At 48.5% G+C, this 25,740-nt stretch overlaps 1 protein-coding gene across 1 annotated transcript in view; it reads left to right on the plus strand.

Annotated features, from left to right (window-relative positions):
• The window catches only part of LOC119399813 (dual specificity mitogen-activated protein kinase kinase 7), a gene marked incomplete in the record, with an annotated part of 59,266 nt that overhangs the window by 10,437 nt on the left and 23,089 nt on the right, over positions 1-25,740 (plus strand). Inside the window, 3 exon segments of the mRNA XM_049417071.1 lie at positions 1,845-2,089; positions 2,772-2,968; positions 13,789-13,941. Coding sequence (XP_049273028.1) covers positions 1,845-2,089; positions 2,772-2,968; positions 13,789-13,941 — 595 coding nt within the window.

Below are 25,740 nucleotides of genomic sequence, written 5' to 3' on the forward strand. Positions count from 1 at the left end.
GGCCATCGAAGCCATCGAAGTTTGCCGCAGTCGCCGCAATGGATGTGGACAGAGAACTTGACAACGAGACATTGGCTCGCGACACTGGGCTCCAATTCAGCGACTGGAGTTCCGATGAACGCGGTACATTGCTGAGGGCTCTTAGTGCCGGCGTCGTTGCATGCGGCATTTTGTTGAACTTTCTGTCAGAGCCCGCAAAAACACACGCGGCAGTACGCGATCCCAAAACTACCACTGTGACGCGACCGCGTGAGCGAAGCAGGGCGCCGGGCGAAGCGCAGTTCGGCGAAAACGGAACCTTTGAACCACGCGCGCCGTTCCCCATGGCAACGCCACAGAGGTTCTTTTTTCCATGAATCAAACGGAAACGAACAAACAGCATTTTATTACGTCTTTTCATGTACGGAAGGTTCTTTTTTTATTGCTGCTAGTTTGATTACTAGTGATTTATTGTAGGCAGACTCTCATATGTCATCGGGATCACTTCAAAAATGTCCCACTCGTGGCGCTCATCATGTGATACATTTAGCTTAATTTCTCGGTAAGTAGGGCACTGCTGTTGATAGTATTGCCGTCTTAGAAGTTGTCATACATGGAGCTTTCACTCTAGCATAAATTATTTGCCTTTAGTGTCCCTTTAAGCGGTTAACCATAAAATTTCGAGCAAGTGCCCCCCCCCTCCTGACCCTTAGCGACTCGAAATTATCGGCAAAGTGTGTGTGGGGGGGGGGGGACACTTTCGCAGAACTGCACCAAAATTCCAGATGGCGTCGGCAAGGTTTTCCTGCCAAAAAAGAAACTGAGTGCACATGGACTTCCTCAGAAGTTTTCCAGCTTTCGTTCATGGCACGGTGCATTAAAACGACAGTTCTCAAGTGCACGAAATGCAAAGGCAACAAGCCGTGGGAGGCATGGCATGGAAGCACCCTCCAGAAGCGCCCACGCCAATGCAACAGCTCTGGGCAACAGAGCTCTCGAAGGCCTTACTTAGTTGCTAACTATGTGTGTCATAGGTAACATCTTCTAATTGCAAATGCAGATCTCGAAAGCTGTGCTTCTGCTCGCAGGAGCCTGAAAACCATCATAGGTATCGGGCCTCCAGTTTGGGGTGTAATCATTATGCAGGAAAAAAATTTTTTAGGAGCTGGCTCGCCAGGTTCTTAAACTGGGGCAACGTCCCGCACCATAAGTGTAACCTTAGTTCCAGAGGCGACTGCTACAGGTGCAGCTCGTGCGAAAGAGAAGTCTTCTTCGTCTTGTTCTTGGAGCGCCTTAATGATGATATTAACGCAGGCAAAACCACATGTAGCCTAGCCAGCTGTAGCATGCGCACACTCGCGCGAAAGAGAAGTCTTCTTCCTCTTGTTCTTCGAGAGCCTTGATGATAATAACGAAGGCAAAACCCAATTATTCGATTACCCGATTTACCCGATTATCTCCGAGCCAACCGCTCAATCATCATTCACTTCGTGGATATGGCGTGATTTTTTTAACATAAATTTCAGGTGCATGCGCTTGGAGATAGGGCTGCTAAGCAGAATTGGACTGTATTCAAGCAAGCCAGTGTTGCCTGGACACAGTGCATTATCCTTGTCGAGCGGGCAGGGGGGGGGGGTGCACTTTCTCAGAATATCGCAAAAACTTGAAATTAGTCGGAAATTGTAGGGGGACTTACTCTGAATTTTACAGTATATACAATTGGGAATTCGCTACGTTCCATTAGAGTACAGTGTTCTTGTGTGTGGTATTTGCATTGCCAAAGTGTAATGCACAGTTGTATGGTTTCCACCTTAAGACATTTGATTGGCGGTTAACATTTGTTCTATTCATTTTGTGAATTACAGTGGGGGGGATTCTGAAAGCAAGCTGAAGGAGATCCTGAAAGCTGGAAATGTGCTCACCATTGGTGGTCAACAGCATCGGGTTGAGATGGCTGACCTGGAGAAGCTTTGTGACCTGGGATCAGGTACATGTGGCCACGTGGTCAAAATGCGCCACCGGCCCACAGGCAAAGTGCTGGCTGTCAAGCAGATGCGGCGTTCAGGAAATCGTGAGGAGAACAAGCGTATCACCATGGATCTTGAGGCAAGTTCCAAGCATAGCTCAACATGCCTGCCAGCCATAATCGTTACTAAATTGCCTGCATGTTACTGTTTCATACAGAACTGAAACAATGTTTGTGGTATGGGTTATTGCATAATAATAATAATAATAATAATTGGGGTTTAACGTCCCAAAACCACAATATGATTATGAGAGACGCCGTAGTGGAGGGCTCCAAAAGTTTTGACCACCTGGGGTTCTTTAAAGGACCTCTAAACCACCCAGAGGTCGAAATTTAGCTGTGCTGTCGCAGTTGTGCACGAGTCTACAACGAACAAGTAGCCGTGAGAATTTTTCGAAACTGTGCTGTAATAGCGGAGTTACACGTTTTGATGAGGCTAAAAACAGGTCATGGACAACTTGTTTGTTTCTTTCTTTTTTTTAATTTGCTTGAACCATTATTTTCTTTTATAATCCTTCAATTCCTCTTACTGCCTAGCTTTATAACTTTGCATTGGGGGCACATTTTCACTTGTGTCATTCATTGCCAAGTGTTAGAAATTTTCTGCACTTGGAAGTACTATAGTACAGCCAATCAAATGTGCTTAAGCTGCTTGGGCCATATGCTAAACTTCTTGAAAATCGAAGTTTGAACAACTGGGTGCTTTGAGGCATGGCTAACAACGTGGTTGTAAAAAGTATGGTTTCATATTTTAAATCTCAGGTAGTCCTACGTTGCCGGGACTGTCCACACATTGTTCAGTGTCTGGGATACTTGATTACTGAAGGTGAAGTGTGGATCTGCATGGAGCTCATGGAGACATGCCTTGACAAGCTGCTGAAGCGCCTCAGGCCACATGCACTGCCTGAGGATATCCTTGGAAAGACTGCCCTTGGAGTACTTCGCGCCCTCCACTATCTCAAGGTAAAGAGCGAGGTTGACAAACATTCTAGCTCTCTACTATCTTTGTGGGGAATACTCCTTTCTGAAGTAACACAATATCTTGCTGGTTCTATTTAGTTTTTTAATGCCTTCACAGAGATGCATGGAACATTTTATACATAATGGCGCATTTTATAGCCAGAATAACTATTTGTCACCAGCAGGAGGCGCTGCATCACCCATCTGGCAAATATCGTATCTTTTTTACCTAAAAATAAGGTCTCATGCTTTCCTCTCAGTTTCTGTGATAACCACATCATGTTTGTACTGTCTATTCTTTTCTCAATACAGTCAAGTCCACTTATAACAATATTGAGGTGCCATGAAAATATTGTTGTTATAACCGATTATTGTTATAAGCGGGTTATGCCGAAAATAACAAAGAAAACGTGACAAACAAGAGCATTTAATGAGGGGAACATGATAAACAAGAGCATTTAATGAGGGGGAAGTTGCTTACACTTTTCACTTTTTAGCAGGTAGAAAACCGTAAGCAGTCAGGTTCGACTCCTTAGCGTGTATCCACACGACGGACTTCTCCGCGGAAATCTCGTCCGTGGACGATCGTTCCGCCGCCCGTCCGGCTGCAAAGCACATCCAGACGACGGACGAAGCGAGTAGACGGACGCGCTGCAGCAAAAAAACATGGCGGCACTGTCTGAAGCGAGAGCTGCCCGCTTCGAATCTTTAAGCTCTTCGTCGCGCATTGCGCGGGCTGTTAGTCCCAAACTGACGATTGTGTCGGCTTTAGGTTTGTGTCCTCAAGCTTCGCCGGCAACGTATTCATGACAATTTGGTACTGTTTCCGAGTGCCGTACTCGTTTTCTGAGAGCTGTAGGCTTAGCGAGTACCTCTATTGGCAGAACACGAGCTCGGTGATTGCGATAGCTACCAAATCTCAGAGGTTATAATAATGTGCGAATGCTTGCTTGTTCCTTTTTTCTCTAGATGGCGCGAGCAGTCTGAAAGTCGAAAACACGTTAATCTATCGCAAAAGTATTGAAGGTTTTTATGTTTCCGTCTATGGAGCAGAGTTTCTTTTAAGTTGAAGATGGAGTTCCATACGAGAAAAAGAAAAAGCAGCGCTTGTTGCCAGACCGATAATGGCACCCTTGGCTAAATCTGTTGTGTTATTCCGCGCGAATCCGAATGCGAAAAAGAGCTTGGCATTTTCCGTCCGCGACATCCGCGGATGCCGCGCGGATGGCACAAATCCGTGACGCGGGGTCACGTGATGCGCCGTCCGCCGAGGAAAAGACTGATTCGGTCCGTCGTGTGGATACACCCTTACTGGCCATCTTATTGACATTTTTTTGCAAAGCGTCCAAGTGCTGCGCATGGCCGAGCGGAAGGTTTTTAGAAAACACAAAATCGCGCAGGGAGTCGATCATTTGCAACGCTTCCTGATGCGACACAACCTGCATGGGTTCCGGTTCCTCCTCATCGTCACTGCTGTCGTCTTCTGCGCCGGTGAGTGCAGCGACGATCGCCTCGTCGGTGAGGTCCTCATTTGTTGCTACTGCGTCGTCGGCGTGCAAAAACTCCTCAAGTCCCGACGCGTCTCCATCACCACCGTTCACTGACGACCAAAGTTCGGTCATTTCTGCGTCGGCAGGAGCGTCGCGGCCTTCCACTTCCGCCTCACTGGAATCCCCAGCAAAGCCCACCTTACAGAAGCAATTCGCGATGGTGGAGGAGCCGACTTCTGCCCACGCCGCAAAAATGAACTGCACGGTGTAGCGATCGTGGCGACCGCTGTCTGCGGGTAGCGGGGCCGGTCGCCGTCGCTCCGTCGAATCAGTACCAGGGGAGAGCTTAGAGCAAACTCAACGGGTTTATTTACATTTTGACAGTGAGTTGTCGAGATGAAGACAGAAGACCGCTCTGGGCGAGGCCCCGCACGCCCTTTTTGTTGACCCCCGTTCCCTAGGTCCCTAGGTTGGGGATCACTACACAAAACAATGCGGACCAATGGTGATGTGGAAGTTCCTCTAAGGGAAGCACCTTCCTCGGGAAGGGACACGCCCTTCATGTATGTTCATAGAGGCACAACACTGACCCGCACATGCACACACACCCTTGCCACTAGTCGCAGCGCCGCCGTAGAACGGGGAGGGGGAGAACGGAAGATGCACGTGCGCATCGACCCCTTTGGTGCCGGCCGCGCGCTGCGTTCCCACGGGAAAGTTTCAGCACGCACTTTCGAGATGTGCCAGGTTCGTGGAATCACTCCGGGGGAGTTAATCCCTTGACCAGCGCCGTCGTCGTCAATCTGTGGGCGCCGTCTCGTGTAGTCGGCCCCTGTCGTCTCCTCCGTCAAGCCGTGGCGAGACAATCCTTTTGGCGCTGGTCTGGCGGGCGAATGACCCGCTGGGTCAAGGCATAGCGTGATCGCTACAACGGCCATCAGGAGCGAGACCTTAAAGTCCGGCGCAGGTCGGCGTTCATGTCTGGAGATGTCCAGGTTCAGCGCCAGCCTGCTCAAAACATGACGCCGATACAGCGCCTTGAAGCAAGCAATCACTCCTGCGTCCATGGGTTGCAAGCCCGCAGTGGTGTTGGGAGGGAGGAAAAAAATCTCCACGTTCGACAGCTTCTGGGCGGTATGATGGGCGGTGCACTTGTCGAGCACCAGCGCCACTTTCCTGCCTTCGCGCTGCATCCTCTCGTCGAACTATATACATAACTATATACAAGTCCAAGGGTAGCACGGACAGCTTGTGGGAATACTTTTCGTCTGTGGTGGCTATCTGCATTGAACGTTTCATACCCAAGTGTAACAAAAAGAGAAAGTTGAAAAACCCATGGATCAACAGAGAAATAGTACACGCGAAAAGAAGAATCCAGAGGAAAAGGAAGGCATGTTCCAAAAACTCGAGCACGGACATGAACACCCTCCGCGAAATGAGGAAAGAACTTAATAGACTTGTTCTGGAGTCGAAGCACAATTTTTATAACGTCACATTGCAAAAATTTCTCGCGGATGCACCTGCTAAGTTCTGGCGATATGTCAACCCATCATCTAAACCTTATTCTACAGATAACCGGAAGGTTACGAAGGAACGCACAGAAGCTTTCAACACATTTTTTTTCTTCAGTATTCACTCATGACGATGGAACGGTGCCCGTCATGCCTGTTTTCCCCTGACCGTCCCTCTGCTGACGATATCGTGATTAAAGAGGAAGGCGTCCTAAACCTTCTGTTGCGTATTAACGTTAAGAAAAGTGCTGGCACAGATGGTATCCCTAATGAGTTTTTATACCGGTACGCTGAGTGGGTAGCTAAATATTTGACATTAATATTTCAGTCATCGATTACCCGTTCTGACTTTCCTAAGGCTTGGAAACAAGCCAAAATTGTACCCATTCACAAGGATGGCATTTCGACCGATGTGCGTAACTACAGGCCTATTTCCCTTTTGAGTACCTGCTCTAAGCTGTTGGAGCATATTGTTAGTAAACACCTTTCAGATTATCTCGAAACACATAATTTATTATCTCCAGCTCAACATGGATTCCGCAAAGGTTTGTCTACCGTAACGCAACTTGTAGAATTAGTTCATAATATATCTGAAACAATCAATAGCCGTGGACAGATAGATCTCATCTTTCTAGACTTTTCCAAAGCTTTTGATAAAGTATCTCACCCAAAACTGCTGTCCATAATTCATGCCTTCTTTAAAAATCCCAATATAACTCACTGGTTCGAATCTTATCTTCATTCTAGAGAACAATACGTCGAAATAGGTGGCTATAAGTCAAGTCCCCTGCCAGTAGTATCAGGGGTACCACAGGGCAGTGTATTAGGGCCTCTGTTGTTTTTAATATTTATTAATGATATTACAATGTGTACAAGTGTTCCACTTCGACTATTTGCGGATGATTGTGTATTATATAATAGAATAAAATCAACAGACGATCAAATGAACTTACAGGCTGGCTTACAAAAAATCTCTGAGTGGTGCAGCCAATGGCAGATGACACTGAACCCAGAAAAATCTGTGTCTATGACTATAACAAGGAAAAAAACAGTTCATTCCTACACGTACACAATTAATGACACTGAATTAGAGAAGGTAAGGCAACACAAGTACCTAGGAGTGATATTCACCGATGATCTTAGGTGGAACTCCCACATAGATATGGTATGCAAGAAAGCCAGCAGAGCTCTATGGGGTCTAAGACGCAAGCTACGTAGTGGAACTCCTCTAATTAAAAGCTTAGCATATACAACCTTAATAAGACCCATTATAGAATATGCAAAAATAGTATGGGACCCTCACACGGCAATAAATCGACACAAATTAGATCGAGTCCAACGTCTAGCAGCTAGATTTATCTTTAACAAATATCGTCGCTGTTACCGTATTTATTCGAATATAGGTCGACCTTTTTTTCCCAAAAATGTTGCCCTTAATCAGCTATCGACCTATATTCGTGACCAAAGAATCTCGACCTATATTCGCGATCAAAGCGACCAAAAGCACCGCACCTATGGCGTTCAACTGCCGCGCCTGCTGTTCTTCAAGCAGTTCCTGCTACATACGCACATTATATACCATAAAATCTGGTATAAAAACCGTACCCGTTCGCCTTTTCCGACTAAGTAACTAAGAAAAAAAAGTTATTTGTGCAATAGCTGCACACCGCCTTTTCAAAGCCCCCGCGAAATGCAGCCGCTCCGCCATGTTTGCGCTGGAACCCGTGATTTCCCTAGGTAGGCCGTGAAGTCCCTAGCCCCCTAGCCGTGCTGCCTGCCGACGCGCAGCCGCACTGGCACTGGCCTAAGGCCTCACTCTTTGTTTGTTGTTTGATCTGACGTGACGGTTCGCATTTGCAAATGCGCGGTTGGACGGTGTAACGTCGGTAGAGCTACACAGCTGACTTCAAGCGTCAAGTGATACTTTTTGCCGAGAATTCCAGCAATTGTGCTGCTCAGCGTGAGTTCGACGTAAAAGTTGATTAGGGGTTGGCGGAAGCAGCGGGACCGACTGTTCGCGTGCAATGGATAGCGTCGTGCTTTTCGCGGCCCAGCAACTGGCAGGCATGACGCTCTTGAAAAAGAACTGAGGCTCCGGGCGTCAAGGAGGCCCTGCAGAAGGCCAACAGACCTGGTCGTCATACCGCTAGGTATGACGTCCCGGCTACATAAAGGACCGGGTGTCGAAGAGTTACAAAGAGTGGCTTGAAGGAGGATGCTGCAATGACACCGACGGGACGCCGCGAGAAGGGCATCCCTCAATGAAGTTGCGACGTGGGTGAAGGACGCGCGGAAAGACTTGTCAGCGGAAATTATCGTGACTGGCTTTAAAAAGTGCTGCATTTCCAACGCAATCGATGGCAGCGAAGTCGACGTCATTTCGGATGCCGAGGATGCCTGCGAAGAATCCGACAACCTTCCTTGCACATCTGACGAACATGACACTCCCGGCAGCGACTAGGGCGCTAAGTTAATTGTAAATAAAGGTGTGCTATGTTTCAATTTTCCTGTTTCTAAAAAAAAACATGGGTCGACCTATTTTCGAATATTTTTTTTTTATTTCTCGTAGAGCGCTATAAGTAGGGGTCGACCTATATTCGTGCCCGACCTATTTTCGAATAAATACGGTACTCCCCTACTGAACTGTGCCGAAATGCAAATCTTCCTGCTTTAGAATTAAGGACAGCAGTGGAAAGATTAAAATTCCTGTTCTTAATTGTCCATAACAAGCTTAAGATTAATGGGCCCGACTTTTTCAGATTATCACCGAATCCACGTTTCAGGCACAGGCATAGTATGTATATTGAACCTCCATTGACTCGAATCGACTCCTTTAAGTATAGCTATTTTCCACGAGTAATTAATGAATGGAACATGCTGCCCGATTCACTGGTTTCCTCTACCTCCATTTCTGCATTCTTAAACGAGCTTCATACTCTCGCCTATTCGGGTCGTTCGGCATTTACAAGCACTAATCATTAACGTTACGATGTGGTCTCGACGAGTACATTTGTGTTGTTTTTTTTTTTTTGTTTTGTTTTCTTTTCTTCCTTTTCTCTTTTTTGCATATCTCTGAAGCAAGCATGCTGCAGTGCCCTTGAAATCATGTTCACATTTATATCGCGTGTACATTTTTTATTGAACTGTATCTGATTGTTGATCCATTCCTGTAATGACCCTTCTAGGGTTAACAGTATTAATAAACAAACAAACAAACAAACAAACAAACTCGACCAGCCACTCGCAGAAAAGTTCATGCGTCATCCACGCTTTCTTGTTGTGGCGGTAGCGAACAGGTATCCTCGTGTCACCACGAAAACAGCGAGGATTCCTCGACTTGCCTATCACAAAGGCGGGACACTTGTTGCTGCCGTCCATGTTATCACAGAAAAAAACTGTCACTTGCACTTTGCTCTGTTTGCCGCCCTTACAGGCATCGCCTTTGAGCGCGTGCGTCTTTGAGGGTAGCATCTGAAAAAACAGCCCAGTTTCATCACCATTGTACAGGTCTCGGTCCGCATAGGATTCGCGGATGCAGGGCAGTGCTTCCTCCAACCACTTCTGCCTAGCATTTACATCCAGCGAGCCTGCCTCTCCGATGAGTGCCTTGTGCACAATGCCATGCCCTCCTTAAAACGCTGAAGCCAGCCACCCCCAGGCTGGAAATCAGTGTTGTGAAGGAGGTACGCAAACCTCTTCGCCTTCTCCGCCAAAATGGGACCACTGACTGGCAAATTCATAGCCCGAGCGCTAAGGAACCACTGGTACAGTGCATCTTCCACGTCTTTGTAGGCCCCGTGCCTAACCCTTTTCCGGCCGTCATCCATTGCATGGCTAGCACCGCTAGCACTGGCATGGCTGTCACTTTCGGCTTGCTTGAGTGCACTGGGAATGATGCAGGATACTGTCAGCTGCGGCAGGCCGTACTTGCGCACCAAGCTGCTCACTTTCTCCCCGGCATTGTGCTCTCTCACAATGCTACGCTTAACTTCCAATGGTATTGCCATTCGCTTCCTCTTCACTAGGGTGTCGCTTTCTTGAGGACGGTCTGCCATCGTTGTGCGCGCAACGATGTCCGTGCGTGCGGGGACAGGAGGATCGAGGCGACAGTGACCACAGAACAGGAACAGTGACAACAGGCAAGGAAAACGACGCTGGTGAGCACCAGACTCGGAACACATGCAAACGGCGGAGCTGGAGACGTGGCCAAATTAGCGAAGAATAGGGGAGGTCGGTACAGTGCACACAGCGCTGCTGCTGCGGCGGCGGCTTAGGCGCCCTGGTGCTTTTTCTACAGGCGGCGCACCCTCAGAATGGACTGCCGTACTGCCCGTAGAGGCGCCCATCCGGTCCTCCTCCCCCTCCTCTGCGTTGCCGCGGCAGGCGAAAGCAGCGGTGGCATGCGAGCCATGCGAGCCTCTTCGGCGCGCACTCGCCGCGTGCGAGGCCAAGTGCGCTGTCGCCTGGCCGCCGCGCGTATGCTCTCATACCCTTTTGCGTAATAGGTGGGGTTGGGGTGGCATTGTCGCAGCGTTTTTGCATTTTTGTTTCGTTCAGGGTTGGTTCCAGTGCCCACATTTAATTGTTATAACCGATATTGCATCATGACAGCATTATTATAAACGGTTTATTTTGCCATAGAATACAATGAAAAGCTGACGGTGCCGCGGCTGTCCATTGTTATATCCGATATATTGTTAAAACCGGTATTGTTATAAGTGGACTCGACTGGGGGTACTAAATTTGTCTTGTTCCTTTTTACTCACCTGGTGCTAACCTTTTCATTGTGGTTGTAGGAAAACTGCACATGGACTGTTGTGTGTTGATATAAAGCACATGTGTTGCTTTTGAGCATGTTCTTGCAGGGGTCAGTCAGTACACAAGAGGAATCGTAAGAATGATATCCAGTGAGCTCTCCGGAGTGAGAGAGTTAAGAAATTGATTTCTGTGAATGTTAGCTTTGCCTGAGCAGGTAAAGCATTCTAGCCACTTGGCTACTTTGGTATCCCTAAAGCAAACTGTTATTGGAGTAGTGATGGTAGTGTGCAGGGGAATGTTCCTAGTGAATTTTATTGAGATCCATTAACTTCGGAAAATCGCCAGTTTTTCAAGATATAGAAATTGTTCAGCTGAATGCCGTATTGTCTCGTCGTATTGCTGCTGGTTAGTACACACAATGCGATACTGAACAAAAATATGAAAAAAAAAATTACAAGAGCATCAAAATTTCATTTAGAAGATGCAAATTTTCCAGTAAACAGAGTTTATTTCATGTATTCTTGAACAGTTGGCAGTAATATTGGAGGATTGTGAGCGCGCGGCGGCTGTATGCCAGCACACGTGGAGCAGTTTGTCGACGACCATGACGTTAAAGGCCAACTCCGGCGATTTTTCGAGGTCGATGGATCTCAGTGAAATCCGCTGGGTACGTTCCTTTGCACGTTTCCGTCATTTATGCCAAATTACAGGCTTGAGACATGCGCAGATTGTTTGCAAATGAATTTTAAAGATTGTCTGCAAACGCCCTCCTGGCTTCCCACAATTATTGGCAACATTGCGTCTGTGACGTCAGTGTTGGCAAGGCGGCGAAAGTGACGCAGCCGAGGGCACCGCTAACTTCGGCGCTTAGGCCGCTACAGCGAGCGTCTGCTGTGCACAAGGCGACAGACAGCGTTGGTTTGGCCGGCGCTTCGCTGGTCGTCCCAGCTGTCACAGTTTTCATACTCTGCGCCGGCGTGACCGGCATGCCTTGCACGACTTCCGGTTCGTTCGTAACAACGCATACCTGCCAAGTCTCCCGGATTACCCGGGAGACTCCCGGATTTTGAACGTTTCTCCCGGTTGTACGGGTCATAGGAAAATCTCCCGGAAATCCAGTTTTGCCTCGCGCGTCCAGTGCTTTGTCTGGCCACATGAGCAAAGTTGCCTGGCCACGTAGTAGTAAGGATTCTTCTTCTTTTTTTTAACGATGGTAGAAAGGTTCAACTCAGTTTAATTGCGCATGAAGTAGCGAGCGACGACAGGCCTCACACGCGGAGCGATGTTATCGCATGTGCCCTTCGCGCGACGGTGACGGCCGGGTCGTTTCATGTCTGCTTCAACTGCGTTTGTCCCCAGCGCTGGCGCGCTTTTACCCGCACGTGAAACAGACAATGCGTAAGCGATGTTATCGGTTTGGACTCTGTACAGATCAGCGGCGACCGCAACATCCCGCTGACAGTGTCCATATAATTGCTATCGCAGTACCCCCCCCCCCCCCACCCCGTTGAGTAAATCTCCCGGATTCCGTTTCTCCAAACTTGGCAGGTATGACAACGTCTACGTCATACATAGACAGTACACTCGGTTGGTTTTCGGTGTTGCGCTTTTTTGCTTATTTAAAATTATTCTCCAATTTGCCGAGTATTTCTGCTATCGGGCCCGTAACAGGAGCGTCTCAGGAACATAAAAGCACCATTACTTTGACATGGCCAAAAAATCGCCGAAGTTGGCCTTTAAAGGGGTACTGACACAAAATTTCGCGGCCGAGATAGCCTGCTGGATCGATTCCCGTGTACGTGCATGTTTCATCTGCAAAATATCGACAGCGAATAAAGCTTGGAAGGTATTTTATATTATTTTTGAAGTTCGCGAGCGCGATCCAGCATTATAGGCCGCACCTGGTGCATTGACACCCTCGGAGGTGACCCGAGGTGACCCCCCTACTTCCCCTACGTAACCGTTGCAGCCGGTACAAGTTATGATGACGTCGTAGCCGCCATTTCTGTTTTGACGCGCTTCCCGACAAATTGCTCCTCGCCAGCGGGTCAAACCTGAAGTGATTCGCCACGTCGAAAATTCCTTCCATCCCCGCCGCAAGAAAATTGTTGCCATCAGACGACGATGAGCCCGATGACGACAGACCGCGCGGAAATGCGTCACTGTTCTGTGTGCTCACGTGACCGAGCGTTTCACTCACTACGTGGTGATAGTTGCACCCGGCGGCTTGTCGTTTTTGGAGCTCTGTCAAACCGAAACTGAGGCTGTGTCGGTAATGGGGAGCTTGTAATTAATAATCTGTCGTGCGCTGCAGCAAACGATGTGCCGTGTTATGGCTAACAGGCCCCCAGCAACACATTGCAGCAAAAAAACGCGGGGCGAAAATTTTTGTGTCAGGACTCCTTTAAAGTGTGCCGGCGGCAGAAGCAGAGTTCACACTTTCCTGTCCAATTACTTCCCTTTCTCCATCCCACCTTTATACCCCACACTCCTCCTTCCACAAAAGGTGCTGAGACGTGCCCCACCCTTGAGCATAGTTCACTGCCAGTGCTGTTCGCACTGGTTTTAGGGACTGTAGTGGGAGTGGATTGGGTTTAGAGATGCAGGCACTGGCTTGCTTGGTTGGCATGCCCGTTTCCGGCGAGTTAAACGTCACCCCTTCTAGTTCACGGCGTGGCCGCTAGACGCAGCAGTTGTAGAAAAATGCATTAAATTCACTATTTTCTGCCCGTTTCTGCCTGAAAACAAGGCCGTGTCAACCTATTCTAGCACCCAAGCTTTCAGTTGGGCTTAAAATCTAGGCAGCAAAAATTCCCTCAGTATCCTTTTATGAACTCAGCTAATATATTTAACTCTGGAGGCTCAATTGGAAGTTTGTGTCAATGACATTCAATAGAAAACGATGGTTGAAACAGGTACAGATTCCAGGTACTATTGGGGGGCTGGACTACACTAACAACCTTTTTGAAGTGTCAGTTTGTCATATTTCTTGTTCTAAATATTAGTGAGAAAAGTTCTGGCCTTTCTTCAAGTGTTTTTATATCCTTGTACTTTATTCATGTAGGAAAGCCATGACCTGATCCACCGAGATGTGAAGCCGTCCAATGTTCTACTTGACAGACAAGGTCGCGTTCGTCTTTGCGATTTTGGCATTAGTGGCCGCCTGGTGGACTCCAAGGCCCGCACACGCTCTGCCGGTTGTGCGGCGTACATGGCTGTGAGTTGCATTGATCACTTCAGAAGCGTTTTTCTCTGCTCTGCTTAAGGGGGGACGCTGCTTTCGTATCGCGCAAAATGGCAAAAAAATCGATTTTTTGAAAATCACATTTTCAGTTTCTGTAGCCCTTTTTCTATTTGATTCCAAAAAATCTATCTTCACTGAAAACCACCTAGAAGTGCTTTAAAAAATTTGTTGCACGTGCTGAGGTGGCGAAAATTATTGTTGAGATCGCAAAAAAAAACGGTGGTTTTCAAAAGAGTCTTGCTCCGCAACGGTACAACCGGGCGCCGCCATTTTGAGCTCGCCGTAAAGAGCATTTCTTCGTTTTCAAATTCCCCGCCTCAGCTGGCTCCTCACTTTGAAAACAAGCGCACAAAAAGCAAATCTCTGAAGGTCGTTTCGAGGCCTCCGATTGGCCGCGTCCGCCATGTTACTCCAGCACGCCTCGTCATTGGTCCGATGCTCGCTCCGAGAGGACAGCCGTCAGCTGCTTACGCGTCGCGATGTTACCTGATGTTACGACTGTCGAAAATCGCGCTACTTAGTGACGCGTTCACTCGTTCTGTGTGCACGGGTCGACGATAATTTAGAATACGATTACCCTGTAGTTTGACAGCTGCAAGCGGAAGTGCAGTCATCATTGTACAATAGACTATAGCGTGCCGCGCTCGTTGCGAACATCGCAGATGCGCGTCTCGGGTAGAAGTTCAGCTTGTCAGCACTTCGTACTCCGTGACGAATAACTTCGCGGGACTACTCATTGTACTCGCGATTGAACATGACTTGCTTTGAAACATTGGGCACCGCGGCCACGCACACCGCGACCGAGCTTACTGCTCGGAGCCGTGGCTAGGCCTAACTCCGCTCACGGCGCTGGTTTACGAGACGAATCCGAACTTTGCGGGCAAGGACATCGTGCTAGCGAACAAGCCACACTGTGCTTCGTCACAAGCAACAAATCGCATCGTCCGCTGGCTCCTCGAAAGTGCGGATGGGCATGTTACGAATCGGCAGCGGACCTCCCGGCCAAGCTCGTCGCACATTGGCCGCTCGGAACAGCGGCTAGCAATTTCGCGCGTCGGCGCCGCAAAATGCGAGACCAAGCACGTTATGCGTGCCGATGTTTCGTCGCCGCGGCTATGAGCATTGTGCATTGTCACCGAATGCCGCCAGCCAGCATATCGTGCGCCGACTTCCCGGACCCCGCGGCCGAGTACATCGGCTTGAAAGAAAGCGCTGGTGACGCAATTTAGGCACGCTTGGATTCGTGCTTGGTATCGCCGCTAGCTGTGATGAATCTTCTAAAATAACGAATGCCTCGCAAATTACCTTTTCCATGACCGAGTGGATGATGAAACTCATCACAGGCGAGGTTTGCAAATGAGCGTGGCGTGTGTGAAGCAGGGAGTTGAATTTATATCTGACCAACTCGCGTTATTGAATAAACTGCTCATATATTTGATCCCAGAAATGTTTGCAATAACTGTGCCAATTTTCATCAAAACCTACGAAGGAATAAGAAAGTTGGTACTGAATGCCACGTCCCCCACCTTAATTTTATTCAGAAGGTCACTGGAAAGAATGACCTCCGGTACGCATCCATTGTTTGTGATGGAGACAGTGATACTTTCCTCACTCTTTCTGAAGAAAGAACGTACAGATTTATTCCACTGGCCAAAGAAGACTGTATAAATCATGTCAAAGAGAGGATGGGTACAGCTCTCCAACAAATGTGTCAAGAAGCAAGAAGGATCGACTAGGAGGATGGGGCAGCCTGACTCAAGACCTGATTAAAAGACTGACTAGTTGTTGTGGCATGGCTATCCGTGACAATATTGGCCTGACGCAGGACTTGACAAAAGGCTCACCAGCTATTATGGCCTAGCACTGCGAAGCAACACGGACGTCGAAGACATGAAGAAAGCAGTGATGGCCACCTTTCATAATGTTTCATCGACAGATGCAGAACCTCATCACGAGCTCTGTCCTTCCGGTGCCCGCAGCTGGTGCAGGCACCGTGCAGCAGAGGCAGAGGGGAAGCCACAACCTCCACACACGTATAACCTGCCCAACAAAGTTGTTGAAGCGTTGCGGCCAGTGTACCAACGCCTGTCTGACCCTCAACTGCAGGCTCGTTGCAGTGGCAACAAGACACAAAATGCCGCTAAAAGCCTTCACTCGGTGATTTGGTCACTAATTTCTAAGCAGCAGCATGCCTCCCTCTTCACTGTGGAAGTAGCAGTCCATGAGGCAGTTGCGAGGTACAATGCAGGCAACTTTCAAGCTTACACCAAGATTTGTGCTGCAATGGATGTGCAACCTGGGGCCCTTACCCTCCACAGGGCTGCTGAAAAAGACGCTCAGCGAGCAAGGAAGTCATCGCACATGCATGAAGTGAAAGGGCAGAGACGCAAAAGGTTGCCTCTACACAAGGACACCAAGGACTACAGTGCTGGTGCATTCTAACAAATGCAAAGAACTTCGAAAACTTTGATAGGCTTTTTCTCACAAGTGTGTTTTGGACATTGTGCATTGCTCGTGGAAAGAGTAGCACGGGAATGACTGGACCGATTTTGATTCTGTTTCTTTTTCCTGAATCCCTGAACACCGCTTGTGGGTACGACATTCTTCAATTTCTTCTTTATGGCCCAGCTTTTTTTCTAGATGATGATTTGTCCATGACACTGTTTCTGACAATGTGTCAGCAGCCATGATGATCTCTAAAAAAAAAGAGAATTTACTAAACAATTCTGAGAGTGTCATACCTTGTAGTCTTCTTTTGAGTAAAGATCAACACCATTTGCAGCTTCCTGGCATGTTTTGTTACAGCGCTAGGCTTTCCACGAGCAGACCATATAATTGGACCATGTAGCATGATGTAACTTGAGAACTACTCAAGGTATCATGATGAAACTGCATATTTCCCTATACGAGATACTTATTAGTATGCATGCCAAATTTCATTGCTCTAGGTCAACAAACAAAAAAGTTTTTTTCAATGCCACCTCCCCCCTTAAGTGGACTTAGCTGCTTTAGAAAAAAGATGCCTCGTATTGCTTTTTTTGTGGCAGTCACAGTGCCTTTGGACATTCAGTTTTTCTCAGGTCACTTTGTAGAAATGAAAGCAGTTCACTGTTGCCAAGTTAACAAAGAACTCACTGTCATCATGCATGATCAGAAGCGAGGCGGACACCGGGAAAACTTCCTGCACTGACAGTATCACGGAAAAAAACACTCGAATGGTAGAGCAAGCGTAGTGCTGTTAGGGTACTGCAAGCTATTGACTGGCGACAGCTTCATCATGCCCGATGATTCCACTCCTGTGCCATCTGCGCCAACTGCGTCAAAGTGCGCCAAATTGTATTTACTGCGCCCTCCTGATAATATCAAACGAAAATTGCGCCAAACTGCGCCAGAGTCTCGTGTTTGGGGGTGTCTATAACCAGCAGTCGCACCGCCGGCACGTCAAAACATCCCAGGGCTGTCAAAGTTACAACCACGGGCCAAGAATTATTCCGCCAAATAAACAGCGTTTGTGCATGCGTGCCGAGGAAGCCATGACGCCATGCACGGTGCCGACGCAGCTTCTGTTCTGCAAGTCGGCCTGACAGCAAAACGCGCTCTTTACAAGGGCTTGTGATGTCTAGGCCTATCGGTAGCGAGAAAGTGTGGCTGCGATTCATCGGCGGATGTCGTCTGTTCCAGAAACGCTGCTGATAGCTCGTTTCAAGCGTCACACGGCATGTAATGAAAGCAATATTCAGTAATAACTAGACGCGTGCCGCTAAAATGTCTGTCGCTTCTGTTTCTGGACATCGCGGAATGAAATCTGGGATCACTAGCAATAGATATATGGAACAATATCTAATTTTCCGTATTCGCGTCTATGGAAGAGCACGTGAACAGTGGGACCGCATTTACACTTTTACTCAGATGTACTATATCCATGGACTTTCATCCAGAAGAACTTTTCCTAATTCTTTCCACCAGCACATCCGGGTTTGTAATCACTCTGCGGTAAATACCCCCTTAAAAGGCCCTGCCTTTTCGAGCTGGTGAGTGCTAGTGTTCCGATTCGAATTTTTTGCTTGTTTCACCATAAGGGTGAAGCAATGAATGCGATAGCAAGGATTCGATCTCGCGTTACTCTACAAAACGCTGGTGTAAGAGAATACGGCTGTTCCAGAGAGAGATGCTCTTTCCGCACAGTCTGTTCGTGTTGAGAGCGCAGCATGTAGAAGGGTATACAAGCTGCCCGTGCATACCTGCCGATAGCAACCGCGCCCTTAGAATCAAAGTTTAAAGTTTCTGCTCTAGCGACCCCCCCCCCCTTCCTTGCGTCTTTTCATGCATGTTCAAGATGGGCGGGGCGTTTCCTCTCTGCTTCAGCGGCAAGCCTCCTGAGCAGGGTGATGTTATCGTATGCGCCCTCCGAGCGACGGAGATGGGCCGGCTCGTTTCATCTCTGCTTCAGCCGCGTTCGTCGGCCCCGTTCGCACACTTTTACTCACGGCAGAACATACGATGGCGGAGGGGGGGGGGGGTGCTATCAGTTTGAACTTTATATGGGACATGACGGCAAAAACCTGTCGAGAGTGTCCATATAATTGCTATCGCAATAAAATGTCATCTCATTAATAAAAACATGCCTCCTGGTCGAAACAGCCGCAATAGCGTTTTAATATGCGCAGTTGTCAGTAGCGGGCCCGTTGCTGACGGCCCACTGTGAAACGGCTATGCCATGTTACACGTCCGCCCCTCACTTTCCAGGGTCAATAGCTGACGGTTAAAACAACTGAGTTTCGCTTTAGGGTGAACCAACAAATTGTATTGTTATACGAAGTAAGGCTAGCAGCTAACTTTTGGATCCGATCTCTCGTAACTCAACAAAATGCTGGTTTAAGGGAATATGGTCGCTCCAGGAACCGAAGCGGTTTTCGTGCTGTGAGTTCTCTAAACGCGAAGCAAGCATTGAGAGCACAGCAAGTTTATACCCCTGTCACACGGGCACCCGTGAACTCCGTTTAACTCCCTCGTCCTTTCCTCGAGGGAGATGGGGTTCATGTCACACGGTCACCATTTCGCTGAGGAAGTTAAATGGATCTTTTGGTGGAGGAAGTTCGGTTATGCCCATTTCGGCTCGATGGAGTACTCTCGTTCCCAGCTGGCTACTGCTACGCTGAAAACCGCACAAGAAAAATCGTCCTAATGAGCTCAATTATAATTTTAAAAACTATGCTCTTTTTTGCGTAGCATTTCACGGCCCGTAGTGTAAGTTTTAGTTGTATTTTTTCGGACATCAGCGCTTGTACTCTCCACACCAACGCCTCGCCAAGCCGCCGCTGTGAAGCGTCGCGCGATATTTGTTTCTGCACGTGTGAGGCGCACGCACAAGCACTGTGACAGCAATGGTGATTCCGAGCACTTCATCAACACACAAAGACACGTTTTTGTTGCTTTAAAGGCGACTGCACAGGCAAAAAATTGGACGTTTCGACGAGCGCAGCAGCGCTATTTCTGCCCCATGCGGCAACCGTCGAAAGCTTGCACCGAGCCGTGTAGCACGGCCACAACTCCATTCTCGTAATGCTCCATCAGGTAGGTAAATGCCGAACGGAGTGAAATGGAGTTCGGTGGTGGCCGTGTGACAGAGGTATTACGAGCAGTCTCCTGATGCCTCGAGATGGCGCACGCGCCAGCGACTGCGCCCTTCAAGCGATACAATCCCCCCCACCCTCCCCTGGCGTCCCTTCATGCTCCTTACAAAAGATGGGCGGGGCGTTCCCTCTCTGTTTGATGAGCAATCGACAGCAGGCCCGCACGCGGGAAGATATTATCGCATGTGCTCTCCGTGCAACAGAGACGGCTGGCTCGTTTTATCTCCGCTTCAGCCGCGTTCGTCGCCAGCACGCACGAGCTTTTACTCGCAGGTAGAATGGGTGGGGTGATGTTATCAATTTGGACTTTATATGAATAATTGCGGCACCGGCGACGGCAAAAACCCGTCGAGAGTGTCCATATAATTGCTATCACAAAAAAAAATTTTTTAATGAGAAGCCATTTCACTCTGTGAAGTGGATGATAAGCGAAGCTGTTTCACGCACTGCACAGAGGTGACATGATGGAGGACAGTTTGGTATGTAAGGCCAGGTTGTTAACGGCCAGGCTGTTAACGTTCAATACACGCGAAAGCCTTAGATCTATGCTTCATCAAACACGAAAATTGACCGTCGGCGGCGTCATTCGATCTATGCAAAAAATAATCATCTCTTGATGGCGTCATATATCGTAATGTCACATGATGACGTCATCACATGACATCGTAGCTTTGCGCTGCTTCCGTGATTGGTGTGCCGATCATCGAGGCAGTGCAAAGCCTTGTGAGGTGCAGCTTGCAGAGAGGGAGGGGAGAGGATCAACACATCAATTGAGAAATAAATGAACCGGGCTTTCGCCTTGGAGTCGTCTTAGAGGAATGCATTAAGGACAGTGGGACTCTTTAGCATTGACGCACTGTTGTACGTCACGGCGTTTGGCTACCACATCTGCTGATAACCATATACAGTCGAGCCTGCTTAAACGAACCTGAGCGTGACGCGGCATCCATTCGTTATATCCCAAAGTTCCTAGTAAATGAAACACAGCTTTGAAAAAGTCCATGATGCACGTCTCTTTCGACAGCGCAAACGTGATAAGTGCAGTCTCGAGTTATTTAAGATGGCAGCATGTTCTTCGCCGAGGCCCTTGGCATATACAAGCTCCCTGAGGCTATCTATGTAGCCAATTTGCTACAGGCACGCTTGTGGGCGCTAGCTCCAAAGTTTCGTCGTCGTCGTCATCCGATTCCTCCGAACCGCTCCTGCCGCGCACTTCATTCACTATGCCCTCATCCATGCACGGTTCCGCAGTGTCGGCATCATCATCGGCTGTAATGAAGTCCTTCCAGCAGATGTTCTGCTCTCCCATGTCGGAGTCGACGACGCACTGCCACAAATCACCGCCGGATCGATGCTCTTCGGGAGCTTCAGGCTCAGCCATCGGGTCCGACGTCAGTGAAGCCGGCCTTGCGGAAACAGTTTTGCACGCATGTAGCCGTCACCTCCGTCCACGAATCCTTTAGCATCTCCAAAGCCGAGTACAAAGTCACCCGAAGTGGCAGGTTGGCTGCTGGGCGGTCAACAGCTGTGAGCAAGCGCTCCACAATGCGGCGCCTATAATAACTCTTAAATGCGCGAATGATGCCCAAGTCAAGCGGTTGCACTTTAGACGTGTTGGGCAGCAGGAAAACCAGGGTCACTGCCGTCAGAGAGGCTTGTACGTGGTACGCGGAGCAGTTGTCGACCACGAGCAGCACGCGCCTGCCTTGCTTGTGCATGTCGCGGTCAAATTCGCTCAACCACTCTACGAATAAATCGCACGTCTTCCTCGCTTTCGCATTATGCCTGTAATGCACAGGCACATAGCCCCGGAAGCAACGCGGCTTCTTTGACTTCCTGATTACGAAGGGCACGCGCCGGTCCCTGCCAGCCATATTAGTGCACAAAAGTGCTGTGACGCGCACTTTACTATGTTTGCCACCAGCGCACATTTCAACTTTCATGGAGTGAAAGTGCCTGGGTCCGTGTTTTCTTCCTTAGTCCTCGTCCATTTGTAGCGCTGTTTTTTCCTTCACAATGATGAATCACCAACTAGCCCAAGTTTCTCTTCTAGTTCATGGAGTGAGTTTTTTCTGGCAGCACCTGATAGAATAACGCAGTTTTGTCTGCTTTATAGACGTCTGGCTCTGCATAGCTTAAAATGGTGTCTCGATTTGCCGCCTCACCAACTATCGATTCACAAACAATGCCATGGTGCACCTTGAACCGATGTAGCCAGCCATTTCCGGGGCAGGAGTCGGGAACGTACAACAGAAATGCGAAGCCTTTCGCTTTGGCCAGCATCATAGGACCGCTTGCCAGAATGTTCCGAGCCCGCGCGTCGACAAACCATTTCAGTAGCGCGTCCCCCACGTCCGTGTAGGTGGCCCTCCGCAGACGCTTTCTGTCAGTCGAGTTGGCATCGGCACTTGTTTTTCAGGATCGTCGATACGGTTTGACTTGCACACGCCGTACTTTTTAACCAACACGCAGTTTTTCACACCTTGAGAGAGCTCTGTTAAAATGGCTCGCTAGGTAGCAATGTCCAGCGCTTTTCGCTTTGTGCCACCGTCTGCCATTCTGACCGCACGCTACGCGAACACCAACAGTGAGCAAGACGCGCACATGTGATAAGACAAGCAAGCACACGTGTAACTTCTCTGGGCTCGTTTCTAGCCAAAAAAAAGCCAGATGCGGCAGCGTTGCGGAGCAGTGGGGACTGGCGAAGGAGCTGCGAGGGGAGGGTAGTTCGGGTAGCTTGTTTGGGAGAGTAGCCTGCGCCGCTGTGCGCGTGTTAGAAAAATTTAGGGCCCGTTCACGCTCAGTCAGCATGCACGCGGAACGAATCTCGAATTGTCGAAGTCGGTGGGGATGCGGGACAAAGGACGGACGGGTGCATAACAAACAACGGTCGGGGAGAGCTACAACTACACGGCAGCAGAGGCAGGGTCGGTGTTTAACTATACGAATCTCGCCGATGGCTTATCAGTGGTCGAAAGTGGTGTCCTGGGAAGTTGCCGGAGTGCCGACTCCATTCGCTGTAACCGATCGCAGAGCTCAGAGACGTTCGTTTTAAGCGAAAGTTTGTTTTTAAGTGGGGGTCGTTATATGTGGGCTCGACTGTAGATATATTTAGAGTGTTATTTCATAAAGTACAAGTACAATTTTATTGATGCGGTATTCTGTTTATTTGCTAGTGTCCAAAAACAATCACCAAAGAGGTTAATCCAGAACACTCAACTGCATGAGCCCTTATTTTTGCATTATCGAGTGAAATATAGGGTTCTCCTGAGATGATTTTTTCCATGAGATTTGCCATGAATCAAATATTTCTAGCTCTTCATAAGAGCCCTGTAATAATTATTCAGGTGCTAGAATGTTAATGCAACTTGCTTCTGTAGTGCACTCCAAAGATTTAGAAATAGCTGCTCCAGAGTGCTCCCAGATGCAGAAGGTCGATTCCACGAAAGATCAAAAAGGTGTATATTTGATGTTTCCGATTTTTCCTGATAATTTTGTATGTTGTGCACATATGACTGCACAGCACGAAATCGCAGTTCGTTTTCAAATAAAAAAATTTTTTCAACACAGCAAAATTTGACAAGTGTCGCTGGTGACGACGACCATTTTAAGAAGAGTGCGTTTTCGTAATGTCGGAACCATGCTGGCAGCTACTCAAGCTATATATTACAAATATCTTTCTTTTTTGCGGAAGTAGAAGTAAAGAGGAAATAGCTCTTATCATTTCATGAAATTCTGAGCAAATTATGTATTTTTAAAAATTCACGAAAAACGCTGTGTTTTTGAAAATCAAATTAGGGACGCTATGGCTACTTCTGTGAACATCTTAGCTTGTTCATATTTGCAGTATGAATAGGCCTTTATGTGAATAATGAACCTCTGCATTTGTATTTCTCTAATAATTTTCAAAGTAGTAAATTTTCACGCTCGAAACACCAAAAAGAGAAAAGTGCTCCTCGATTCAAAAATCTATAATAAAAAAACCCCAATCTCAATTTTGTTCAAAGTCCCCAAAATGTTCTCAAAGGACTGCAGAATGATATTATCAAAAAACATGTTGCATCATTTTATTAGAACAAAAGCAGAAAATGTCAAACATTGTGTTTCCAGAGCGTGGTGGCTACTGCGTAAAGGACATCTCTAGTAACAATAAATACAGTAACACGTCTTTTTTCTTCTCTGAGCTTCGCTAAACCACAGTAATGATCTATTGTCGGAAAGTGGGAACTGTTTTGTAAAGAAAAATGGACTGTTCCAATTAAATGCATTTGCGACACCACATATATTCCTCGTCGACGGGCAGCACGGACATTTTCATTCCTCTGGATATATATATTTTTTTTTAGTAAATGCACTTATATAAAAGCACGAAGCTAAGCGCGAGATTTGTGTAGTTGAGTCGATCATGCATTGTAATAATGTGAGAAATCGCAAATGGCGACAGTGGTGAACGGCGAGTACCACAGTGCAACCTAAGCACAGCAGCCACACATTGTTTACCAGGCTTTGTCGCTCTGCACGAGGAAATGCTGGGGTGTCAATTGCGTGGTTATACGATACATTTTTCACCGCTCGTCGCTCTCCCGCCCGGTCTCTGGATCGGCACCGTGCGGATCGTGTGGCGGATCGAGTGGCCCGCGCTACACGCCTTCGTGTAAACGGAGTAGCATGCGTTAGGCCACGGCCACCTGGATCGGGGCGCGCGGCGGTGTTGCTCCGGCCGTCCCATTCGGACGGAGGAGGCGTAATTGCAGAAAGGGGCGTGACCGCTCCTTTCGCCGCAGCCGCGGCGCGCGCCTACTACCCCTCCATTCCTTTGCGCTCTATGCGGAAGGTTTGCGGCGCCTTGAAGATATCGCTGTAGAATAACCGTGAGTTAGCATGCACTTCCCCACCCTCACAAAAAGCACATAAAAGGGATGAATGGCGGCTATCGCTATTAAGTGCGAATGCACTTTATAAGCGACCCTGAATCCGCCGTCCCATAGCAACGGCGCGAGGAGCGGAGAGGAGCGTCTGTAGCAACGGCGCAGCGACGTCAGGCCCCACGTGACTGCGCGCGCTCCGCCCTCCGCTCCGTGGCTGCGCGCGCCCCGCGCATTGCCTGTGGTGATGAAGGCCGGCGGCGAGACGCCGAACGAAAGCGTGCGAAGCGAGCCGAGCACACCCGAAGCCGATCTGGCGCGGGGACGCGCGATGCGTGAGCGAGCGCGGGCCCTCGAATTCGATCGGCCGGACGCGCGCTTCAAGCGAGACTTCCTGGACCGCAGCTCGGATATAGCTGCGCGGTGTGCGATCGACTGTGGTTCGACAACAACCTGAGCCCCATCTTCGGGCTGTGCCGCAACGCCGCCAAACAAGTTGAACGCGTTGCGGGTTCTTTGGAACGAGTTCGGAAGACAGATCATCATCATCAGTAAAAGTGCTTTGCACTTAAAAACGGCCAGACCTCGTGGGTCGGCTGGCGCGTGCTCTCTCGCTGCGTCTCCTTCGCTCGGCTCTGCAGGTTAGTCGCGCGCGCCCCCTCATAGCATCACCCCGTGCTTCGCACTTCCTCATTCCCCTTTCGGGGAAATGCGGGGTTTTTCTTTACTTTTTTGTGTGTGTGCGCCAGTCCTTGTCGTGATGATGGTGACCGAAGCGAAAACACCCGTGAGTCACATTTCAAGAAAATTGTTTTGGTGTTCTTAAGTGCAGCATATCAGTAAAAAGTATACATTTGAAGGAAAGCACGAGATTATTAAAAGACCCTTTTTTTCTGAGTGCTTCCAGAATAGGGGAAACGATCCGAAGGTTGGTTCCGCTGCTTAAAGGAGGCTCGCGCACTCAAGGCCGCAGCATCCCTTGGGATGCTGCGGCCTTGAGTGCGCGAGCTTTACCTGCTGGAAGGAATGCCACTTTGGCGTCAAGGCAACGTAATCTTTCTTGGTGTTGACTTACAGTAAGGCACGCAGCAGTACGGCACGTTTCTGAAAAACACGGTAAATGAGGCAAGCGAGTGAAAAACTCGCAGCTACAGCTAACAGGCGTAACCTCGTGGTACGCAGACTAAAAACAAATTACTTGCCTGAAGTCAATGTGGTATGACAATGTGAAACATCTAAAGAGAGAAAACTTATACTCACGTCTTTCTTTTATT

Source organism: Rhipicephalus sanguineus, chromosome 1 (genome assembly GCF_013339695.2).
Source record: "Rhipicephalus sanguineus isolate Rsan-2018 chromosome 1, BIME_Rsan_1.4, whole genome shotgun sequence".
In the NCBI taxonomy this organism is placed as follows: Eukaryota; Metazoa; Arthropoda; class Arachnida; order Ixodida; family Ixodidae; genus Rhipicephalus; species Rhipicephalus sanguineus.